The sequence below is a fragment of the Mesoplodon mirus genome (assembly GCF_964341445.2).
Source record: "Mesoplodon mirus genome assembly, chromosome: 3".
Lineage (NCBI taxonomy): Eukaryota > Metazoa > Chordata > Mammalia > Artiodactyla > Ziphiidae > Mesoplodon > Mesoplodon mirus.
Window position 1 is genome coordinate 130,971,696 of NC_138978.1, and position 24,843 is coordinate 130,996,538.

At 33.6% G+C, this 24,843-nt stretch overlaps 1 protein-coding gene across 1 annotated transcript in view; it reads right to left on the reverse strand.

Annotated features, from left to right (window-relative positions):
- CATSPERE (catsper channel auxiliary subunit epsilon) overlaps positions 1–24,843 on the reverse strand; it is a gene marked incomplete at its 3' end in the record, with an annotated part of 244,905 nt that overhangs the window by 116,902 nt on the left and 103,160 nt on the right. Inside the window, exon 9 of the mRNA XM_082615756.1 lies at positions 15,222–15,714. Coding sequence (XP_082471882.1) covers positions 15,222–15,714 — 493 coding nt within the window. The remainder of the gene's footprint in view (positions 1–15,221; positions 15,715–24,843) is intronic.

The window sequence follows — 24,843 nt, forward strand, 5'->3', positions numbered from 1 at the left end:
TGAATAAAGACACTTTCCTTTTCAATACAGATTCCTTTTACTTGTTTCTTAACTCACTGCACCTGTTAGAACTGTCAGTACAATGTTGAATAGAAGTGGTGTGGGTAAACATTCTCACCTTGTTCTTTATTTTAAGCAAGAAAGGGAAGAAAGAAACAAAGGAACAAATGGTGTTAATAGAAAACAAATACCAAATGGTAAGTTTAACCAACAACAGCAATAATTACATTAAATCTGAGCAGACTAAATAGTCTTTTACCATTATACAATGCTATCTTAAGGTTTTTCATAAAGGTTCCTTGTTAAGTTGAGAAATTTCTCTTTTATTCTTAATTTGCTGATTTTAAAAATCAATTGTGTATATTGGATTTTGTCAAATGCTTTTATGCAGCTATTGAGGTGATCATATAGTTTTTCTTTTGTTATTTTCTAATAAGGTGAATTACATTGATTGACTTTCTATTGTTAATCACTCTTTCATTCCTAAGATAAATCCCACTTGGTCATGATGTATTTTCCTTTTTATATATTTTTGGATCTGGTTTACTAAAACTTTGTTTATAAGTTTTAAATCTTTGTTTATAAGAGATATTGGTCTGCAGTTTTATATTCTTGTAATGTGTTATTTATTCTTGGTTGTGGTATCACATAATGCTGGCTTCATAGAATAAATTAGGAATTGTCCCGCCCCCTCCCTTCAATTTTCTGAAAGAGTTTAGAAATGGTGTCATTTATTTTAAAAATATATCATAGAATTCACTGGTGAAATACTCTTGGTCTAAAGTTTTCTTTGTGGGAAGGTTTTTAAATAACAAATTCAATTTCTTTCATTGATATAGGGGTATTCATGTTACCTATTTGTCTTAGGGAAGATTTGGTAGTTTGTGCAAATTTGTTTTAACTTTGTATTTAAAGTTGTTTAACTTGGCCCCACTGTGAAACAGGTTGGCATCAACAAAGAACCCACCTGATCCATGCAAATAGCTACACAGAAACCCAGCTCTGTCCTCCAATGGGCTGCAGAAGCCCCATACCCATTGGGCCACACAGCCAACCAAGCAGGAAGCCTACCCTGCTCTCCAGGGGGCCCACAGCCATCACCCAAAGAGCAGCCTCACAGCCAACTTGGCGAGTTGCCAGCCCCACTGACCAGCACACTCACAGTAGACAGCCCCACCACAACAGAAGTGTGTTTTCAGCCTACATCAGGGCTACCAATAAAGCATATAGTTCTGGTAACCAGAGGGGTGTGCTGCTGGGCCCCATAAAATGTCTCCTACATAAAGCCACTTCTATAAGATCAGGAAACATAACTGACCTACCTAACACATAGAAGTAAACAACAAAGAATTGGGAAAATAAGACAGAAGAATATGTTCCAAATGAAGAAACATAGCAAAATCCCAGAAATAGAATGAAGTGAAGTGGAGATAAGCAATATATCTGACAAAGTATTCAAGATAATGAATATAAAATGTTCAATGAATTTGGGAGACGAATGAATGATCACAGTAAGAATTTCAACAGAGTTACAAAATATAAAAAAGAACCAGAGCAGAAGAATACAATAGCTGAAATTAAAAAATAGCCTAGAAGGAATCAACAGTAGATTAGATGATACAGAGGAACAAATCAGTGATCAGGAAGACAGAGTAGTGAAAACCACATGAACTGAACAGAAGAAAGAAAAGAATTTTAAAATGAAGATACTTTAAGAGACCTCTTGGACAACATCAAGCATACTAACACTTGCATTATTGGGGAGAAGAGAGAAGGGAGGAGAAGAGAGAAAGAAAGAGGCAGAGAATTTTTGAAGAAATAAGAGCAGAAAACTCCACTAACCTGAGAAAAGAAACAGACATTCAGGTCCAGGTAGAACAGAGAGCCCCAAACAAGATGAAGAGCAAGACAAGGTATAATTAAAATGACAAGAAAATTAAAGATAAAGAGAGTATCTTAAAAGCAGCAAGAGAAAAGCAACTAGTTATATACAAGGAACTACCATAAGACAATTACCTGACTTTTCAGGATAAATGCTACAGGCCAGAAGGGAGCAGCACAATATATTGAAAGAAATGAAAGAAAAAAATGTACAACCAAAAATACCTGGCAAGGCTATAATTTAGATTTGAAGGAGGAATAGACTTTTACAGACAAACAAAAGATAAAAGTGTTCAGCACCACTAAACTGGCTTTATAAGAAATGTTAAAGAAACTTCTCTAAATGGAAAAGAAAAGGCTTCAACTAGAAATATAAAAATCGTAAAAGGATAAATCTCACTGGTAGAGGCAAACATACAGTAAAGATAGATCAGCCACTTATAAAGCTATTGGGGATGTTTAAAGATAAAAGTAGAAAAATAATCTATATCCACAATAAGTAGTTAAGGGATACATAAACAAAAAGATGTAAAAAAGACGTCAAAAACATTAAAAAAAAGGGGGGTGGGTTAAAAGGTAGTTTGGTTAGAATGTGCTCAATTTTAGACCATCAACTTAGAATAATCACACATCTATATGTATGTTGTTATATATGAACGTCATGGTAACTGCAAACCAAAAACCTATAATAGATACACACATAAAAGGAATACAAACATAACACTAAAGCTAGTCATCAAACCACAAGGAAAGTGAAAAAAAGAAGAAAGGAACAAAAAGGAACTACAAAAACAAGTGGAAAAAACAAAATGGCAATAAGTACATACCTATCAATATTATGTAAATGGACTAAATGCTCCAATCAAAAGACATAGAGTAGCTAAATGAATACAGAAACAAGGCCCATATATAAGCTATTTACAAGAGACTCACTTCATATCTAAAGACACATGCAAACTGAAAGTGAGAGGATGGAAAAAGGTATTTCATTCAAATGGAAATAAAAAGAAAGCTGAGGTACAATATTTATAACAGGAAAAATAGATTTTAAAACAAAGACCATAACAAGAGACAAAGCAAGACATTACATAATTATAAAGGGATCAATCCAAGAAGAAGATATAACTATTGTCAATATATATACACCCAACGTAGGAGCACCTAAATACATAAAGCAAATATTAACACACATGAGAGAAACTAACAGTAATGTAATAAAAGTGGAGAATTTAAGACCACAGTTATATCAACAGATAGATCATCTAGACAGAAAAACAATACGGAAACCCTGGCCTTAAATGATACATTAGACTATATGGAATTAATAGATATACACAAAACATTTCATCCCCAAATAGCAGAACACCCATTCTTTTCAAGTACACATAGAAAATTCCCCAGGATAGATAGAACACAAGCTAGAGGAGAAAACAAGTCTCAATACATTGAAGAAGACTGAAATCATATCAAGCATCTTTATCAACCACAATGGTATGAGACTAGAAATCAACTATAATTAAAACAAAACTGTAAAAAACACAAACACAGGGAGTCTAAACAACATGCTATTAGACAACCAATGGGTTGAATAAATAAAAGAGAAAATACAAAATCTGGATACAAAAGAAAACAAAAACACAATGATCCAAAATCTATGGGATACAGCAAAAGCAGTTCTAAGAGGGAACTTTATAGTGATACAAGCCTACCTTGGGAAACAAGGAAAATCTCAAATGATCTAACTTAACAACTAAAAGAACTAGAAAAAGAAGAATAAACAAAGCCCAAAGTTTGTAGAAGGAAAGAAATAATGAAGATCAGGGCATAAATAAATAAAATCAGAGACTAAAAAGGCAATAGAAAAGATCAATGAAACTAAGAGTTAGCTCTCTGAAAAGATAAACAAAATTGATAAACCTTTAGCTAGACTTATCAAGAAAAAAAACGAGATAGCTCAAATCAATAAAATCAGAAACAAAAGAGAAGTGACAATTGATACCACAGAAATAAAAAGGAGCATAAGAGATTACTATTAACAATTACACACCAATGGAATGGACAATATAGAAAAATTGGATACACTCCTAGAACTTAACAACTACCCAAGAATGAATCATGAAGAATGTATAAACAGACCAATTACCAGTAATTAACTTGAATCAGTAATTTAAAAAACTCCTAATAAACAAAAAAATTACATGTGAATTTTATCAAAATTTAAAGAAAAGTTAACATCTGTCTTTCTAAAATTATTCCAAAAAATTGAAGAAGAAAGAATGGTTCTGAAATCATTCCAAAGGTTGCATTACATGGATACCAGAAACCAAAGACACCACACCAAAAGAAAATTACAGACTAATGTCACTGATAAACATAGATGCAAAATTCCTCAACAAAATATTAGCAAACCAAATGCAATAATACATTAAAAGGATCACACACCATGATCAAGTGGGATTAATCCAGGGATGCAAAACTGGTTCAATATTCAGAAATCAATCGATGTGGTACACTACATTAACAAACTGAAGAATAAAAATTATATTATGATCATCTCAATAGATGCAGAAAAAGCTCTGACAAAATTCAGAATACTTTCATGATAAAAACTCTTAACGTAGTAGGTATGGAGGGAACATACCTCAACATAATAAACAGCATGTATGACAAACCCACAGCCAACACCAAACTAACAGTGAAAAGCTAAAAGCATTTCTTCTAAGATCAAGAATGAGACAAGGATGCCCACTCTCACAACTTTTATTCAACCTAGTAATGGAAGCCATGGCAATTACATGGAGTAGCAATTCTCATATCAGACAAAACAGACTTTAAAATAAAGACTATTACAAGAGACAAAGAAGGACACCACATAATGATCAAGGGATCAATCCAAGAAGAAGATATAACAATTGTAAATATTTTTGCACCCAACATAGGAGCACCTCAATACATAAGGCAAATGTTAACAGCCATTAAAGGGGAATTCGACAGTAACACAATCACAGTAGGGGACTTTAAAACCCCACTTTCACCAATGGACAGATCATCCAAAATGAAAATAAATAAGGATACACAAGCTTTAAATGATACATTAAACAAGATGGATTTAACTGATATTTATAGGACATTCCACACCAAAGCAACAGAATACCCTTTCTTCTAAAGTGCTCGTGGAACATTCTCCAGGATAGATCATATCTTGGGTCACAAATCAAGCCTCGGTAAATGTAAGAACATTGAAATTGTATCAGGTATCTTTTCTGACAACAATGCTATGAAACTAGATAACAATTACAGGAAAAAAATTAAAAAAAAAACAGAAACACATGGAGGCTAAACAATACACTACTCAGTAACCGAAATACCACTGAAGAAATCAAAGAGGAAATAAAAAATTAACTAGAAACAAATGACAATGAAAACACGGTGACCCAAAACTTATGGGATGAAGCAAAAGCAATTCTAAGATGGAAGTTTATAACAAAACAATCTTACCTCAAGAAACAAGAAACATCTCAAATAAACAACATAACCATACACCTAAAGCAATTAGAGAAAGAAGAACAAAAAACCCCCAAAGTTAGCAGAAGGAAAGAAATCATAAAGTTCAGATCAGAAATAAATGAAAAAGAAATGAAGGAAATGATAGCAAAGATCAATAAAACTAAAAGCTGGTTCTCTGAGAATATAAACAAAATTGATAAACCATTAGCTAGACTCATCAAGAAAAAAAGGGAGAAGACTCAAATCAATAGAATTAGAAATGAAAAAGGAGAAGTAACAACAGACACTGCAGAAATACAAAGGATCATGAGAGATTACTACAAGCAACTATATGCCAATAAAATGGACAACCTGGAAGAAATGGACAAATTCTTAGAAAAGCACAACATTCTGAGACTGAACCAGGAAGTAATAGAAAATATAAGCAGACCAATCATGAGCACTGAAATTGAGACTGTGATTAAAAATCTTCTAACAAACACAAGCCCAGGACCAGATGGCTTCACAGGCGAATTCTATCCAACATTTAGAGAAGAGCTAACACCTTTCCTTCTCAGACTCTTCCAAAATATAGCAGAGGAAGGAACTCTCCCAAACTCATTCGATGAGACCACCATCACCCTGATACCCCAAACAGACAAAGATATCACATAAAAAGAAAACTACAGGCGAATATCACTGATGAACATAGATGCAAAAATCCTCAACAAAATACTAGCAAACAGAATCCAACAGCACATTGAAAGGATCATACACCATGATCAAGGGGGGTTTACCCCAGGAATGCAAGGATTCTTCAATATTCGCAAATCAATCAATGTGATACACCATATTAACAAATTGAAGGAGAAAAATTACATGATCATCTCAATAGATGCAGAAAAAGCTTCAACAAAATTCAACACCGATTTATGATAAAAACCCTCCAGAAAGTAAGCATAGAGGGAACTTACCTCAACATAATAAAGGCCATATATGACAAACACAAAACCAACTTCGATTTCAGTGGTGAATCCTGAAACCATTTCCTATAAGATCAGGAACAAGACAAGGTTGTCCACCCTCACTACTATTACTCAACATAGTTTTGGAAGTTTTAGCCACAGCAATTAGAGAAGAAAAAGAAATAAAAGGTATCCAAATCAGAAAAGAAGAAGTAAAGCTGTCACTGCTTGCAGATGACATAATACTATACATAGAGAATCCTAAAGATGCTATCAGAAAACTCCTAGAGCTAAACAATGAATGTGGTAAAGTAGCAGGATACAAAATTAATGCACAGAAATCTCTTGCATTCCTATACACTAATGATGAAAAATCTGAATGAGAAATTAAGGAAACACTCCCATTTACCACTGCAACAAAAAGAATATAATATCTAGGAATAAACCTACCTAAGGGGACAAAAGACCTGTATGCAGAAAACTATAAGACACTGATGAAAGAAATTCAAGATGATACAAACAGATGGAGAGATATACCATGTTCTTGGATTGGAACAATGAACACTGTAAAAGTGATAATCTTGCCCAAAGCATTCTACAGATTCAATACAATCCCTATCAAACTACCAATGGCATTTTTCATAGAACTAAGACAAAAAATTTCACAATTTGTAGGGAAACATGAAAGACCCTGAATAGCCAAAGGAACCTTGATAAAGAAACACAGATCTGGAGGAATCAGGTTCCCAGACTTTAGACTATACTACAAAACTACAGTAATCAAGACAGTATGGTACTGGCAGAAAAACAGAAATATAGATCAATGGAATAGAATATAAAGCCCAGAGATAAACCCATGCTCATATGTTCAACCTATTTTTGATAAAGGGGGCAAGACTATACAAAGGAGAAAAGACAAGCTCTTCAATGAGTGGTGCTGGGAAAACTGGACAGCTACATGTGAAAGAATGAAATTAGAGCACTCCCTAACACCATACACAAATATAAACTCTAACTGGGTTAAAGACCTAAATGTAAGGCCAGAAACTATCAAACTGTTAGAGGAAAACATAGGCAGAACACTCTATGAAATAAATCACAGCAAGATTCTGTTTGACTCACCCCCTAGAGAAATGGACATAAAAACAAAAATAAACAAATGGGACCTAATAAAAGTTAAAAGCTATTGCACAGCAAAGGAAAAGGAAACCATAAACAAGATGAAAAGACAACCCCCAGAATGGGAGAAAATATTTGCAAATGAAGCCACTGACAAAGGATTAATCTCCAAAATTTACAAGCAGCTCATGCAGCTCAATATCAAATAAACAAACCACCCAATCCAAAAATGGGCGGAAGCCTTAAATAGACATTTCTCCAAAGAAGATATACAGATTGTCAACAAACACATGAAAGGATGCTCAACATCACTAATCATTAGAGAAATAGAAATCAAAACTAACATGAGGTATCACCTTACAACAGTCAGAATGGCTATCATCAAAAAATCTACAAACAGTAAATGCTGGAGAGGGTGAGGAGAAAGTGGAACCCTCTTGCATTGTTGGTGAGAATGTAAATTGATACAGCCACCATGGAGAACAGTATGGAGATTCCTTAGAATACTAAAAATAGAATTACCATACGACCCAGCAATCCCACTACTGGGCATGTATCCTGAGAACACCATAATTGAAAAAGAGTCATGTACCACAATGTTCATTGCAGTTCTATTTACAATAGCCAGGACATGGAAGCAACCTAAGTATCCATCGACAGATGAATGGATAAAGGAGATGTGGCACATATATACAATGGAATATTACTCAGCCATAAAAAGAAAGGAAATTGAGTTATTTGTAGTGAGGTGGATGGACTTAGAGATTGTCATACATAGTGAAGTAAGTCAGGAAGAGAAAAATAAATACTGTATGCTAACACATATATATGGAATCTTAAAAAAAAAAAAAAGGTTCTGAAGAACCTCGGAGCAGAACAGGAGTAAAGGCTCAGACGTAGAGAATGGACTTGAGGACACGGAGAGGGGGATGGGTGAGCTGGGATGAGGTGAGAGAGTCACATGGACTTATATATACTACCAAATATAAAATAGATAGCTAGTGGGAAGCAGCCGCATAGCACAGGGAGATCAGCTTGGTGCTTTCTGACCAGCTAGAAGGGTGGGATAGGGAGGATGGGAGGGACATGCAAGAGGGAGGAGATATGGGGATATATGTATATGTATAGCTGATTCACCTTGTTATAAAGCAGAAACTAACACACAATTGTAAAGCAATTATACTCCAATAAAGATGTTTAAAAAAAAGACACTGATGAAAGACATTAAAGATGATAAAAATAAATGGAAAGATATAACATGTGCTTGGAGTGGAAGAATTAATGTTGTTAAAATGACCATACTATGCAAGGTAATCTACAGATTCTATGCAATGCCTATCAAATTACCAACGGCATTTTTCACAGAACTAGAGCAAAGAATTTTATAACTTCTATGGAAACACAAAAGACCCCCAAAAACCAAAACAATACTGAGAAAGAACAGAGCTGTAGGAATCAGGTTCTCTGACTTCAGACTATACTAGAATGCTACAGTGTTAAGAACAGTATTTTACGGGCAGAAAACACACATGGATCAATGGAACAGCATAGAAAGCCCAGAAATAAACCCGCACACTTATGGTCAATTAATGTACTACAAAAGAGGCAAGAATATACAGTGGAGAAAAGACAGTATCTTTAATAAGTGGTGCTGGGAAAACTGGACAGCTACATGTAAAAGAAGAAATTAGAACACTCCCTAACACCATATACAAAAATAAACTCAAAATAGATTAAAAACCAAAATGTAAGAGCAGATACTATAAAACTCCTAGAGGAAAACATAGGGAGAACACTCTTTAAGATAAATCACAGGAATATTTGAGGTCTATCTCCTAGAGTAATGGAAATAAAAGCAAAAATAAAAAAGTGGGACCTAATTAAATGTAAAAGCTTTTGCACAGGAAAGGAAACCATAAACAAAACAAAAAGACAACCTATTAAATAGGAGAAAATATTTGCAAACAATCTGACAAGGGATTCATCTGTAAAATATAAAAATAGCTCATACAACTCAATAAAAAAACAACCCAATCAAAAACTTGGCAGAAGACATAAATAGACATTTCTCCAAAGAAGATATAGAAATGGTCAACAGGTATATGAAAATCAAATGTAAATCAAACACTCTAATCAGAATGGCCATCATTAAAATGTCTACAAATAATAAATGCTGGAGAGTGTGTGGAGAAAAAGGAAACCTCCTGCACTGTTGGTAGGGATGTAAATTGGTACAACCACTATGGAGGACAGTAAGGAGGTTCCTTAAAAAACTAAAAAGAGAGTTACTGTATGATACAGCAATCCCACTCTTGGGCATATATCCAGAGAAGACTATAATTTGAAAAGATACATGCACCCCAGTGTTCATAGCAGAACTATTTAAAGCCAATACATGGAAGCAACCTAAGTGTCCATCAACAGATGAATGGACAAAGAAGATGTGGCATATATACACAATGGAATATTACTCACCTTAAAAAAGAATGAAATAATTCAATTTGCAGCAACATGCATGGACCTAGAGATTATCATATTAAGTGAGGTAAGACAGAGAAAGAGAAATATATGATATTGCTTATATGTGGACTCTTTAAAAATAAGACAAATGAACTTATTTACAAAACAGTAACAGACTCACAGGCACAGAAAACAAACTTATGGTTACCAAAGGGGAAAGTGGGCAGGGAGGGATAAATTAAGAGTTTGATATTAACATATACACACTACTATATATAAAATAAACAACAAGGTTCTACAGGGAATTATATTCAATATCTTCAAATAACCTATAATGGAAATGAATCTGAAAAAGAATATATACATATAAATAAATATGTATATAACTGAATATATACAACTGAGTATATATATATGTATATATATATCTGAATCACTGTGCTGTACACCTGAAACTAACAGAACATTGTAAATCCACTATACTTCAATTAAAATAATAAAAAAAAGATTTTCTAATTTCCCTGAGATGTCCTATTTAACACATGAATTACTTAGAAGTGCATTGTTTAATTTCCAAGAATTGGGGTATTTCCAGATATATTTCTGTTATTTACTCTTAGTTTAATTCCACTGTAGTTAGAGAACATACTCTATATGATTTAAATTCTTTTAAATGTGTTGAGGTTTGATTTATGACTCAGTATATGGTCTATCTTGGTAAATGTTCAATGAACGCTTGCTAAGAATATATATTCTGCTGTTGTTGGATAGACTATCCTATAAATATAAATTAGATTCAGTTGGTTGTTCAGTTCTTCTATACAATTGTCTATTTTATCTTCAACTATAATTATGGATTTGTCAATTTCTTCTTTCACTTCCATCAGTTTGATATAGTTTTAATGTTTTATTTTTATTTAATTAAAATGATTTTTAGGGGACTTCTCTGGTGGCACAGTGGTTAAGAACCCACCTGCCAATGTAGGGGATATGGGTTCAAGCCTTTGTCTGGGAAGATCCCACGTGCCGCAGAGCAACTAAGCCTGTGCACCACAACTACTGAGCCTGCAGTCTAGAGCTCACAAGCCACAACTACTGAGTCCATGTACCACAACTACTGAAGCCCACATGCCCTAGAACCTGTGCACCACAACTACTAAGCCCACGTGCCACAACTACTGAAACCCGTGTGCTCTAGGGCCCATGTGCCACAACTACTGAGCCTGTGTGCTGCAACTACTGATGCCCGTGCACCTAGAGCCCATGCTCCACAACAAGAGAAGCCACCACAATTAGACCCATGCACCGCAACGAAGAGTAGACCCCACTTGCCACAACTAGAGAAAGTGTGTGTGCAGCAACGAAGACACAATGGAGCCAAAACCAAAAAAAATTTTTAAATTATTTTTAATTCCCCTTGAAATGGTGTTTGTCCAAATGGTTATTGTAATGTGTATTTGTAAAATTTCAAATCCTTGATGACTTTCCACATATCTGTTTTTAAAAAGTTGATTTCTAGTTTAATTCTGTTATGACCAGAGAACATATTTTGATTTCTCTTCTTTTAAATTTGTTAACGTTTGTCTTATGTTCTAAAATATACTCTATCTTGGCTAATATTCCATGTTTACTTGAAAAGAAGATATTTTCTGCTGTTGTTGGGTGGAGTGTATTTTACAAATGTCTACTAGGTCAAGTTGGTTAATTCAGGGGTCAGCAAACTTTTTATGGAAAAAGCTATATAGTAAATGTTTAAGTTTTGGTCCACATACTCTATTGCAAATTTTTATCAGTGCTGTTGTATGGCAAAAGCAGCCAGAGATGATACATAAGCAAATGAGCGTGGCTATATTCCAATAAAACTTTTTACATACAAGACAGCAGACTTGATTTTGCTGAGATGGGCAGTAGTTTTCTGACCACTGGTGTTATTTATCCTTGCACATCCTTGCTTGTTTTCTGTCTACTTGTTTTATCTATTACTGAAAAAAGACTGTGGAAATCTTCCAACAATTTTGTAGATTTATCTATTTCTTTTTTCCATTCAATTAATTTTGGTTCATGTGCTCTGAAGCTTGTTTGTTAGATACATACACATTTAGTATTGCTATGTCTTCTTGACAAATTGACCCTTTTATCATATAATATCCCTTTTTATCCAATTGTTTTCCTAGTTTGTCTGATATTAATAAATCCATTCCCATTTTCTTTAATTAGTGTTTGCATGGTATATACTTTTCCAATGTTTTACTTTTAATTCAACTATGTCTCCTTATATTGAAAGTGGGTTTCTTATGTGAAGCATACAGTTTGGTCTTTAAAAAAAAAAATCAAATTTGACAATCTCTGTCTTTTAATTAATATTTTTTGGCCATTTACATTTAATGAAATTATTGACATGTTTATATTTAACCACCATTTGGTTGTTTTCTGTTTGTATCCTCTGGTTTTTGTCCCTGTGTTTCCCTTTCCTGTCTTCTTTTAGGTATTTAGTATTCCATTTTAATTTATCTGTTGAGGTTTTAAAAACTCTATCTTGTATAATTTTTTAGTGGTTGCTCTAGGGGTTATAATAATGCACTTAACATTTCAAGTGTAATGAAGAAAGATCACTACCCCATGGGTACTTTTATCCTTCTTCATTTATGCTATAATAATCATGTATTATATCAACGTAAATTTAAAAGCCCATCAGAAAATGTAAAATATTTAAAATTTTGCTTTTACATATCATACGTATTTTAAGGAACTTAAGAGTATAAAAATATAAAAATTAAGAGTATAAAAATATAAAAATTTTATACTCTTAAGCTTTAAGGAAATTGAGTATAAAAATAATCTATATAATAGATTATATAATAATATAATATAGTATTATTAGATTAAATATTATTATATAATCTAATAATAATCTAACAATTATTAGATTAGAACAATTTTATTTTAGCTAATTAAATAAATTAGATTAATAAATCTAATTAAATAATTTTATTAAAATGATTTTAGTCTAAAATAATTTTTACCTATATATCTATCATTTCAGTTGTTTTTTACTCATTACTGAAATTTTAAATTCTCCATTTCCCTTCCACCGGATAAGCTTCATTAGACAAATATTTCTTTTAGAATAGGTATTTTGGTAACAGATTTTCTTAGTTTACCTTCATCTGAGAATGTCTTTATTTCTCCTTAATTCCTGAAAGACATGTTTGTCTGGAATAGAATTCTATGCTGATTATCCTTTCTTTCAGTACTCTACTAATACTGCTTCATTGCCTTCTGTTATCTATGGCCTGTGAGGAAAAATCAGCTATCACTTGAATCATTGTTCTCCTATATATGATGTATCACTTCTCTCTGGCTGATTCCACATTTTTTTCCTTTGGTTTTTAGTAGTTTGATTATGAGTTTCTTTTACAACTACATTGTCTGGAGTCTGCTGGGCTTCATGGCTCCATAACTTTATACTTATTACCAAATTTGAGAAGTTTCTAGCCATTATTTATTCAGATTTTTTTTTCTACATGATCCTCTCACCTCTCCTCCTTGGACTCCAATGTCATGTATGTTAGACATTTTGGTATTGTCCCACAGGTCTCTGGGGCTTGGTTCAACTTTGACAATTTTTTTCTATTGTTTACATTGGAAACTTTCTATTGATATAACTTCAGTCTTATTGACTGTTTTCCTCTGTCATGTCATATCCATTCTGCTATTGAGCACATCTAATGAATTTTATTTCAATTATTCTAATTATATTATAAAATCTCTGATTTTTGATTCTTAAAATAGTTTCAAACATTCTTATTCTTGAGGATAGTTTTATTGAATGTATATAATTTTAGGTTGCCAATAACTTGACCTCAGTTGAATATTTCACTATCTTCTGACTTTCATTGATTCTAATTGTTTTACTATCTTTACTTTGTTTATAATTTGTCCTTTCTCTTTGGATGCTTTTAATATCTCTTATTAGTCTTTGATACCCTGCAATTTCACTATTTTGTATCTAAGTGGGTTTTCTTTTTTCCTATATCAACTTGAATTTATTAATATTTATGGATGACGATTGATATCTTTCTTTAAGTCTGAAAAAGTCTCAGCTCTTTCTCTTTCTTGCTAAAATTTCATTTTGGAATTCTGGTTAGATATACATTGAATCTTCTCTTTCTCATTCTTTGTTTCATCTCTCTTACCCTCTTTTCCTTGGCTTCTCCATTTCTCCCAGTTTTTCATTTTGTTTGATTTCTTCTTATCTACTTCCCAATGCACTAGTTATTTTTGTTGTATCCAATCTTCTATTTAAGGTGATCATTGAATTTTACATTTCAATTTTTGTTAGTTTTATCTAGGTTATATTTTAACATATTTAAAATTTCAAAATAGAATCTACATACAGAAAATTGACCAAATATAGATAAATAAATAAATAGCTGGAAGATTGATCACAAAGCAGAAATCTGTGTAATAGCTACCTAGATTAAGAAATAGAATATAATCAGAACTCCCAAATATCACACATGCTTCCTCCCAATCACTACATCTTTTCTTTCCAGGATAACCATTATCCTAAATTTTATGGTAATGATTTCCTTGCTTTTAGTTTTACTCATTGCCTTGTCATTTGATAGATTCTTTTTTTCTCATGCTTTCCATTTTCTTTTCCATTTATTTAAATCTATTAAAGATATTTTAGATTCATTTTATTCTCTGTTGTTGGTGGTACACCTCTGTAAAGAGGTCTCTGAGAAGCTAGGTCAGAAAGATAGTGTTATTTACAAGCATAAATAACTCTACTGGGACTTCCCTGGTGGTCCAGTGGTAAAGAATCTGACTTACAATGCAGGGGAGTGGGTTTGATCCCTGGTCAGGGAACTAAGATCCCACATGCCACGGGGCAACTAAGTCCATGTGCCACAACTACTGAGCTCATATGCCTCAACTAGAGAGCCTGTGTGCCATGAGCTACAGAGCCCACATGCTCTGGAAACCATGCACCACAACTACAGAGCCCACATGCCCTGGAGCCTACCCTCCACAACTAGAGAAGAGAAAACCTGCACGCCACAACTAGAGAGACACCCATGTGCCACAACGAAAGATCTTGCATGCCTCAACAAAGATCCCGTGTGCTGCAACTAAGACCCGATGCAGCCAAAAATAAATAAAATAAATAAAAAATAAATCTTAAAAAAATAATTCTACAAAGAGCTGCATAATATAGTCTCTGATATATCACTGTATTATACAGTATGGTAATATATCTAAATGTGCAGGTATAATATACATATATGTAATCTTTTTACTAACCTTCAAAAAATAGTTGATCCAACACCATTTTCTTGATGTAATGCCAATAATTCCGCCATCAGGGAGATTTACATTGTTTCCCAGTCCTTTAAATGTATTATAATTTTTTAAGTAAAGAATACCATTTATTAAAAAAAATATTCCATCCTGTGATAGGGTCACATCAGACACACTGTGTCTTTCATCATCAGTCAGAATGTTTGGAGGCACTCTGATTCTGGTCCAAGTACGGAATGAATCATTTGTCTGAAAGGTCTCCATATCAGCTACCACAACAACTAATGAAGGAACACAAGCAGCCCAGTCTGCCATTAACTGACTACCCTGTGGTGAAGAGATTGGTAAAAACCCAGGAATCTCAGGTATTGTTAACAAAGAAAAAGTCAGCAGGAAAAAAATATCTGCAATAAAGCAATCTTGAAAAGCCACTTGATTTCCTCTAATCTCCTTTAGCACATCATCTTCTGTCATCGGTATCGAGATATGCCATGTCCTAAGAAGAGAAAAATAGAAAATATAAGAATAAAATGCACCCCCTCCTTCTCATCCATCTTGCATGGTGCTGATGTTTATCATCTTTTATAATATTTTTTATTTTTATCAACATAAGTCTGGGTAAAACAAAACAAATAGTACTAAAACATTACCACTGCCCCATTTCTCCTCATTCCTCACTTTAGTTCCCAAAGAAAAAGTTTTGACTCTTACAGCTCTTTGTCCTGGAATGTGTCTCCATATTCTCAAACAATTTTTTTTTTTTTTTTTGTGGTACGCGGGCCTCTCACTGTTGTGGCCTCTCCCATTGCGGAGCACAGGCTCCAGACGCACAGGCTCAGTGGCCATGGCTCATGGGCCTAGCCGCTCCGTGACATGTGGGATCTTCCCGGACTGGGGCACGAACCCGTGTGCCCTGCATCGGCAGGCGGACTCTCAACCACTGCACCACCAGGGAAGCCCTCAAACAAATATTCTTACAGTGTTCTCTTAGTATATAATTTTATACATTATTGGCTTCTTATATGACAAATGAAAATGTATCTGTCTCATAATACCTACCCAAACATCTCCTCTTCTCTCAAGTTAATATCACAGTGTTTAGCTAAATGTATAGTATTTACTTTGTTATTAATATATATTGTTTACTACTGAGAAATGTTTAATTATGTTTTCTTATATTTATGTTTATTTACAATATTTCTCCTAAAGTTAATAATTATTTCATTTAAAAATGTGTTTAGTTTTCTAAGTTTTCCAGTAGGTAATTAAAATGGTGCTCCATAATATTTTCCATGTGGTAAATGCAGAGGTAATCTAGTACTTGTTTCCTGGAGTTTCCCTTTATTACTCTCTGAGTTGAAGCCACCATTTACTGGGTCCAATCGTTTGATCTTTCTTGTTTTGTTAAAACACATTTTTCAGTTCCTCTCTGTTAAAGGGTATGAGAACATAATGTTTTTGAGACCCTGAATCCCCCAAATATATTTATTTTACATACCTGCTAGATAGTTTGGCTAGGTAGAGACTTCAGAACTTTGAGGGCGTTTTCACCAGCCTCACGTATTTAGCTTTAGTACTGGGGAAGTCAGATGACACATTGACTCTTGTGATTCAAATGAGTTGCCTTTCTATACGTTTTTAAGATTGTCCTTTTTTTTCTTTGTATTCTAAAATTTGACAGAGCTGGGTCTATCTTTTGAAGTAGACACAGAGGAATTTGTGAAAACAAGCACTCTGACATGTATCTTAAAACTTATGAAAAGTTCTAAGGAGAGTTTCTCAGCTGGGCAATCCAGGAGACATCAGGCTAGAGGATGTTCAGTAAATGCTTCTTGAGTTTCCTATTTCCTCAAAGAATACACACTTGGTTGTGGTGATGGCATTCTTACCACTCAGAAAGAGGTCCTTCCAGGGGAAGGGAGCCCCATGCTGGGCCAGTTGTAGGAATGTCATCAAACCTCTATGCCCTAAATCATGGCACCATTAAACTTGGTGCAATTACTGCTTTGGGCAAACCACACCACTGACTCTAACATTGGTTTCAAGCACATTTTTAAAAAATCACCAGTATCATTTTGTTATTGTCCACTGGCTACATAATAATCTCATATACACAGCCACAGTACAATTATGTATTGGTGACTATTTTGTTTGAATGGATAATTGGTTATCTACAAGGCCCAGGAAGGATCCAGCACTCAAGACCTGGCCACGGCATACTGAGCTTTTCAGTTTCCCATGTCTATCATTTTGTTTTCAAACCTTTGATTTTTTTAAAAAAAATTATGACTACGTTTATACACTTTTCAATTTTTTTCTTACTTGTTTCTCACTTTATAGCATCTTAATCTTTTATGTGTATAATATCTTCTCTTATTTCTGTGAAGACACTATTTATATTTTTTGTGAACTTTTCTTTTGCTGCCTGCTGTGTGCTATTTCCCCTGAAGTCAGCTGTTCTGTTTATTGATTTAGGTCTCTTACATTCATGTTGGAGGCTTTCTGTAACTGGTCGCCCTTGGCTGTCCATTAATATTTACAAGAGTAGCAGTAACAAGTGGTGAGACAGCTTTGAGGAATACCCCTTACTCCCACTGTGCCCCACTCTGCTTCTCTCCTCTTGATTCTAAATTTAAGTTAAGTGTTTCTGACCAGTTAATCCAAAGAAGAATCCTCTAGCCTGCCAGGAGGATATATGCTAGGTTTCCATATTCAGGGAGCATGACTGCAGGCACCCTGGGGATTTCCAATTACTTCAGAATTCCCTTCTGCAAGCTCTTAATTAACAGAATTACTGCGCTCTACTAAGTCAGTTACCAGTTCTCTCTGTGCTTTCTATCTTCTGTGCTTGCTTCCTTTCCCATTGTTTGTTTTCATAGGCTTGCAACTTTAAAAACGTTTCTCCTTGTTATTTTAGCAAGATTATGGAAGAGAATAGAGATATATAAATATATTTAATCTGCCATGTTTTAACTTATCTGCTCTAAACTGAATTTCATTAAGTCATGTTCTACTTAGAAACTTCAGTGGCCCCTAAATTATATCCAGCAAAAATTCAAATTATTCCAATACTTTTCATGGAAGCTTCATTTTTTTCCTATTCAATTTCACTTGCCATATTCTATTTCAGGTGTGTTCTTTTTTAATAAACTAATCTAATATTAATTTTTTAAAATTAATTAACTTATTTTTGGCTGTGTTGGGTCTTCGTTCCTGTGCGTGGGCTTTCTCTAGCTGCAGCGAGCAGGGGCTACCCTTCCTTGTGGTGCACGGGCTCCTCATTGCCATTGCTTCTCTTGTTGCAGAGCACAGGCTCTAGGTGCATGGGCTTCAGTAGTTGTGGTGCATGGGCTCAGTAGTTGTGGTACATGGGCTTAATTGCACTGCAGCACGTGGGATCTTCCTGGACCAGGGCTTGAACCCATGTCCCCTGCATTGGCAGGCAGATTCTTAACCACTGTGCCATCAGGGAAGTGCCAGGTGTGTTCTTTTTTTTTGCCTTCCAAACTGTTTGTACCCCTCCCTTCTCTTACAGCACCCAGTCTCTTTTCTCCATCTCTATATTCTACTGGTCCTTCAAGTCCTGCTCAAGAATTATTTCTTCTAATTTGCTTTCTTGTTTTACCACAAAATATATCTTTTATAAGGACAATATTTTCTAAACCCAAATTCATCAATCGAATTATGTAGATTTTTTTAATGGCATCCAAGGCAACATTCTTTAAATGGATATCTGACATTCTGTACATATGCATATTTTATTTCTATTTCTTTTAAAATATCATTTATTTACTAATATTTAAAACAAAATAATAAATCATGTTATACAAGAGTATATGATACAAAACACACACCTTAAAGAATAATATCAAGATGAACACCTGTGTAATAATCACCCATATCAAGAATCAGAACATTGCCAGTAACTTAGAAATTTCCTGTATGTCTCTTCTTTCCCCCTCTTCCACCCACTCACATATAGTCACTGGCCTGATTTTTTAAAATACTGAGATATAATTGACATATAACATTTTATTAGCTTTAGGTGTACAGTATAATGATCTGACATTTTTATATATTGTAAAATGATCACCACAGTAAGTCTAGTTAATGTCCATCACCATACATAGCTACAAAATTTTTTTTGTGATAAGAACTCTTAAGATCTACTCTCTTATTAACTTTCAAATATATAATATAATATTATTAAATAGAAAATAGAAATATAAAAATCCACTAGTATAGCTGGATACTTTAAAACTTCTCTATCAGTAGTTAATAGATCCAGCAGGCAGAAAATCAGTAAGGACATAGTTAAACTGAAGAGCACCATCAATCAACTGGATCTAATTGACATTTAAAGAATACTTCATCCTAAAACAGCAGAATACACATTCTTCTCAAGCTTATATGGAGTATTCACCAAGATGCACCATATTCTGGGCCACAAAACACTCCTTAAAAAATTAGAAATCATCAAATATGCTCTCATATCACAATGTACTTAAGCTAGAAGTCAATAACAGAAAGATACCTGAAGTTTCCCTAAATATCTGGAGATTAAACAACACACTTCTAAGTAATATATGGATCAAGGAAGAAATCTCAAGTGAGATTTTAAAATATTTGGAAATAAATGAAAATACAACTTATCATATTTGGGAGATGACCTGAAAGCAGTGTGTAGAGGGAAATTTACAACATGGAATGCATACACTAGAAAATAAGAAAGAACTAAATATCAATAATCTAAGCTTCCATCTTGAGAAACTAGAGATAGAAAAGCAATATAAACCTACAGCAATCAGAAGAAAAATAATAATAAAAATTAGAGCAGAAATCAGCAAATTGAAATCAGAAAAGCAGTAGAGAGAATCAATGAAACCAAAAGCTGGTTCTTTGAAAAGATCAATAAAATCAAACTTCTAGCTGAGCTAAGAAAGAAAGACAAAGGACACAAATTACTAATATCAGAAATTAAAATGGGCCATCACTACTGATCTCCTGGACATTAAAGAGTAATAAAGGAATACTCCTTATTAAATGGACAATTCTATGCCCACAAATTTGATAACTCAGATGAAATGGACCAATTGAAAGATACAACGTACGAAAAATCACACAAAGAAAAATAATGTGAATAGGGATATATGCATTAAATAAAATAAATAAATAACAAATTACCTTCCAAAACAAAAAGCACCAGGCCCAGATGGGTTCACTGGTGAATTCTAACATTTAAGGAATATAGGGTGTCAATACTCTATAATCTCTTCCAGAAAATAGAAGCAGAGGCAATAATTCCCAACTTATTCTATGAGATCAGCATTACTCTAACACCAAAACCAGATAAAGACATTACAGATAAAGCTACAGACATTTAAATCCAATAATGTGTAAAAAGAATTATTTACCATGACCAAATGGGATTTATTCCAGTTACGCAAGTCTGGTTTGACATTAAAAATCACTTAATATAATCCATCACATAAACAGGCTAATGAAGAAAAAGCATATAATCATATCAGTAGATGCAGTAAAAGCATTTGACAACATCCAACACCCACTCATGATAAAAACTCTCAGCAAACTAGCAACAGAGGGCGAGCTTTGTTGACTTGATAAAGGAGCATCTACAAAAACATACAAAAAACTTAATGGTGAGAAATTAGATGCTTTCCTCCTAAGAACAGGAACAAGGCAAAGATTTCTATTCAACACCATACTGGAAGTTCTAGCTAACACAATAAGACAAGAAAATGAAATAAAAGTTTTACAAGATTGGGAAGGAAGTAACAAAATGTTCTTTGTTTACAGATAGCATGATTATCTATGAAGAGAATCCCAAAGAACAGACAAAAAAATTCCTGGAACTAATAAGCAATTATAGCAAGGTTTCAGGATACAAGGTCAATTCCCATGCTTTAAAAAACTAGTTTACCACATATATGTATTAATAAACTACATATTATTTAATTTTTCAACTTTTTGCATTTTACATAAGTGGAATCATACTGTACTTTTCTTCCATGACTTGCTTTTTTCATTCAATATTATGTTTGTGAAATACATTCATGTTGATTTGTGTTGCTGTGTTTGATTTCTTTTTCACAGCTGTATAATGTATATACTCTATAGCATAATTATACTAGATAATGCTTATCCATTTCTCTATGAATGGAAATTAGTGTTTCAATTTTTTTCCTATTAGAAACAATGCTGCTGCAAATATACTTTCACACATCTCTTGATGCACCTGTGCATGGATTTCTCTAAGGTATATACTGGTGTTGAATTGCTGAACCATTTGATATATGAATCTTCAACTTTGGCTGACAGTGTAAAAATCTCTTTCAAATTGTTTATGTCAATTTATACTTCTACTAGCAATGTATGTAAGTGTTCCCACTGATGCACATTTCCATGGTGTGAATGTTTGTGTGTGTCCAGAATTCGTATATTGAAATCCTAATGCCCAACGTGATGGTAATAACAAGTGGAGCCTTAGAGAGGTGCTTAAGTCATGAGGGTAGAACTCTCATAAGTGGGATTAATGCCCTTGTAAAAGAGGCCCAAGAGAGCTCCCCAGACTGTTCCACCAGGTGAGGATACAATGAAAATTCTGACACCCAGAAGAGGGCCTTCAAGCAACCACACTGGCACCCTGATCTCAGACTTCCAGCCTCCAGAACTGTGAAAAATAAACTGTTTATAAGTCACCCAGTTAATGATATTTTGTTATAGCAGCCTGAATGCTGAAACATATTTTCACCAACAGTCTGAAATGTTAACATATTTATCAATCTGGTGTGTGTAAAATAGACCTTTCTGGGCTATTAATATTTTTCTCTAATTGTTAATAAAGTCAAACATCATTTCATGTACCTATTAATGAGTTGTTTATCAAATCTTTGCTTTTATAATTTGAGGTACTTTTATTGATTATAGAAATTTTTCCCTATCCTGAGGCAATAAAGATATTTTCCTATCTCTTTTTAAAAGTTTTTCAGGGGCTTCCCTGGTGGCACAGTGGTGGAGAGTCCGCCTGCTGATGCAGGGGACACGGGTTCATGCCCCGGTCCGGGAAGATCCCACATGCCGCAGAGCGGCTGGGCCCGTGAGCCATGGCCGCTGAGCCTGCGCGTCCGGAGCCTGTGCTCCACAATGGGAGAGGCCACAGCAGTGAGAGGCCCGCGTACCGCAAAAACAAAACAAAACAAAAAGTTTTTCAGTTTAACCTTCCACATGTATGTCTTCTGAGGTTATTTTACTATTATTACCATCATCATTATTATTAATCTCAGATTATTTTAATGTATGATATGAGGTAAGAATAAAGTAAAGCTTCATTCTGTCCCTATTAAGATGATCAGGTAGTTTTCTCTTTTAATCTATTAATGTAGTAAATTACATTAAAACATTTAAAATATTATACTACTAACCTTGCACTTCTGGTATAAACCAACTTGATTATATGTCATATCTCTTTTCATATATTGGTGGATTTATTTTACTAATATTTTATTCAGAGTTTTGTATCTAAGTTCATGAATGAGATAAGCCTATAATTTTTCTTTCTCATACAGACCTTGCCTGAATTGGCATATGATAATTTGCTAACTTCATTTTGCAATTTAGGATTGGAATGATCTGTGCTAGTGCTCTCTCCCCCTCCCTAAAGATTGTTAAATACTGATTAAGTTTCTTTGCTCAACTTCTATATTTCCTTTTGAGTCACCTTTAAAAAACTGTATTTTTCTAGAATGTTTTATCTTTAAGTTTTCAAATGTATTGGTCTATAACTGTTTATGTATCTGCTACATCTCTAAAGTATGTTTGTTTTTAAAAACCTTGATTAGTCTTTCCACATTTTTTCACATTACTTGTTCATGTAAAACCTTTTATCTCAACTCAGTGCCACCTCTAAGATGTTATCTAAATGGATCTCTCTGTATTATCACCTAGTGTATTTCTTTCATAGTTCTTGATACAACATATTATATTGTTTACATATTGTTAATTATCCATTTCCCATCTTAGAATTTGAATTAGAATAAGTTGAATTCCCAATTAAAATTTGAATACAGAAGGTAGGAACCTTGACCATACCCTTAGTTTCTAACAGTAGCTTGATTAGTAGATGTACAACAAACATGTGTTGAAACAATTGTGGAAACCAATTGACATACATGTGCCAAAAAATTAAGTTAAATCTATACTTATTCTGTATCTAGTTACCATAAAGTTGAATTTCTTTTTTTATTAGCTAGACATATAACATTTTATTTTATTAAAGTACAGTTGACATACAATATTATGTTCATTTCAGGTGTACAACATAGTGATCTGACAATCAAATAAATAACAAAATGATCACCATGATAAATCTAGTAACTATCTGTTACCAAAATAATTACAGTATGATTGACTATATTACTTATACTGTATATTACATCCCTGTGACTTATTTTATAACTACAGGTTTGTACCTCTTAATTCCCTTCCCTTATTTCTCTTTCTAATAATTTTGCTACTAGTGTATAGAAATGCAACAGCTTTTTATATGCTAATTTTGTTTCCTGCATCTTTACTGAATTTATTTTTTAGTTCTAATAGTATTTTGGTGGGATCTATAGTATTTTTAATATATATAATACCATGTCATCTGCAAATGGTTTTACTTTTTCCTTTCCAATATGGATTCATTTTATTTATTTTTAATGTCTGATTGCTGTGGATAAGACTTTTAATACTATGTTGATGAAAGTGGAGAGAGTGGGCATCCTTGTGCTGTTTCTGATCTTAGGGAAATGCTTTCAGCATTTCACCGAGTATGATATTAGCTGTGGGTTTGTCATATGTGGCCTTTATTATGTTCAGGTATGTTTCTTTTATACCCACTTTGTTCAGAGTCTTTATCATAAATGGAATTTGTGAAAAGTTCTCTTCTGCATCTATTGAGATGATCACATGATTTTTATCCTTCATTTCATTAACGTGGTATATCTCATTGATTGATTTGTGGATCTTGAATCACCCTTGTTTTCCCAGGATAAATCTCACTTGATTATGGTGTATGATCCTTTTAATGAATTATTGAATTTGGTTTGCTAATATTTTGTTGAGTAATTTTGCATCTGTGTTCACTAGTGATATTGACTTGTAATTTTCTTGTTTGTAATGTCTGTTTGGTTTTAGTATCAAGGTGATGCTGGCCTCATTGAATTAGTTCCTGCTCAATTTTTTTGAATAGTTTGAGAAGAATATTTATTAAGTCTTCATTAAATGTTCTGTAGAATTCACCTGTAAAGCTGTCTAGTCCTGGACTTTTGTTTGTTAGAATTTTTTGATTACTGATTCAATTTCATTACTAGTGATTGGTCTATGCAGATTTTCTATTTCTTTCTGATTCAGTCTTAGAAGATTGTATGTTTTTAGGAATTTATCCATTTCTTCCAGGTTGTCCTATTTGTTGGTGTATAATTTTTCATGGTAATTCCTTATAATATTTTGTATCTCTGTGGTGTCAGTTGTAAGTTCTCTTTTATTTCTGAGTTTATTTATCTAGGCCAACTGTCTTTTTTCTTGATGTGTCTGGCTAACGTTTTATCAACTTTGTTTATCT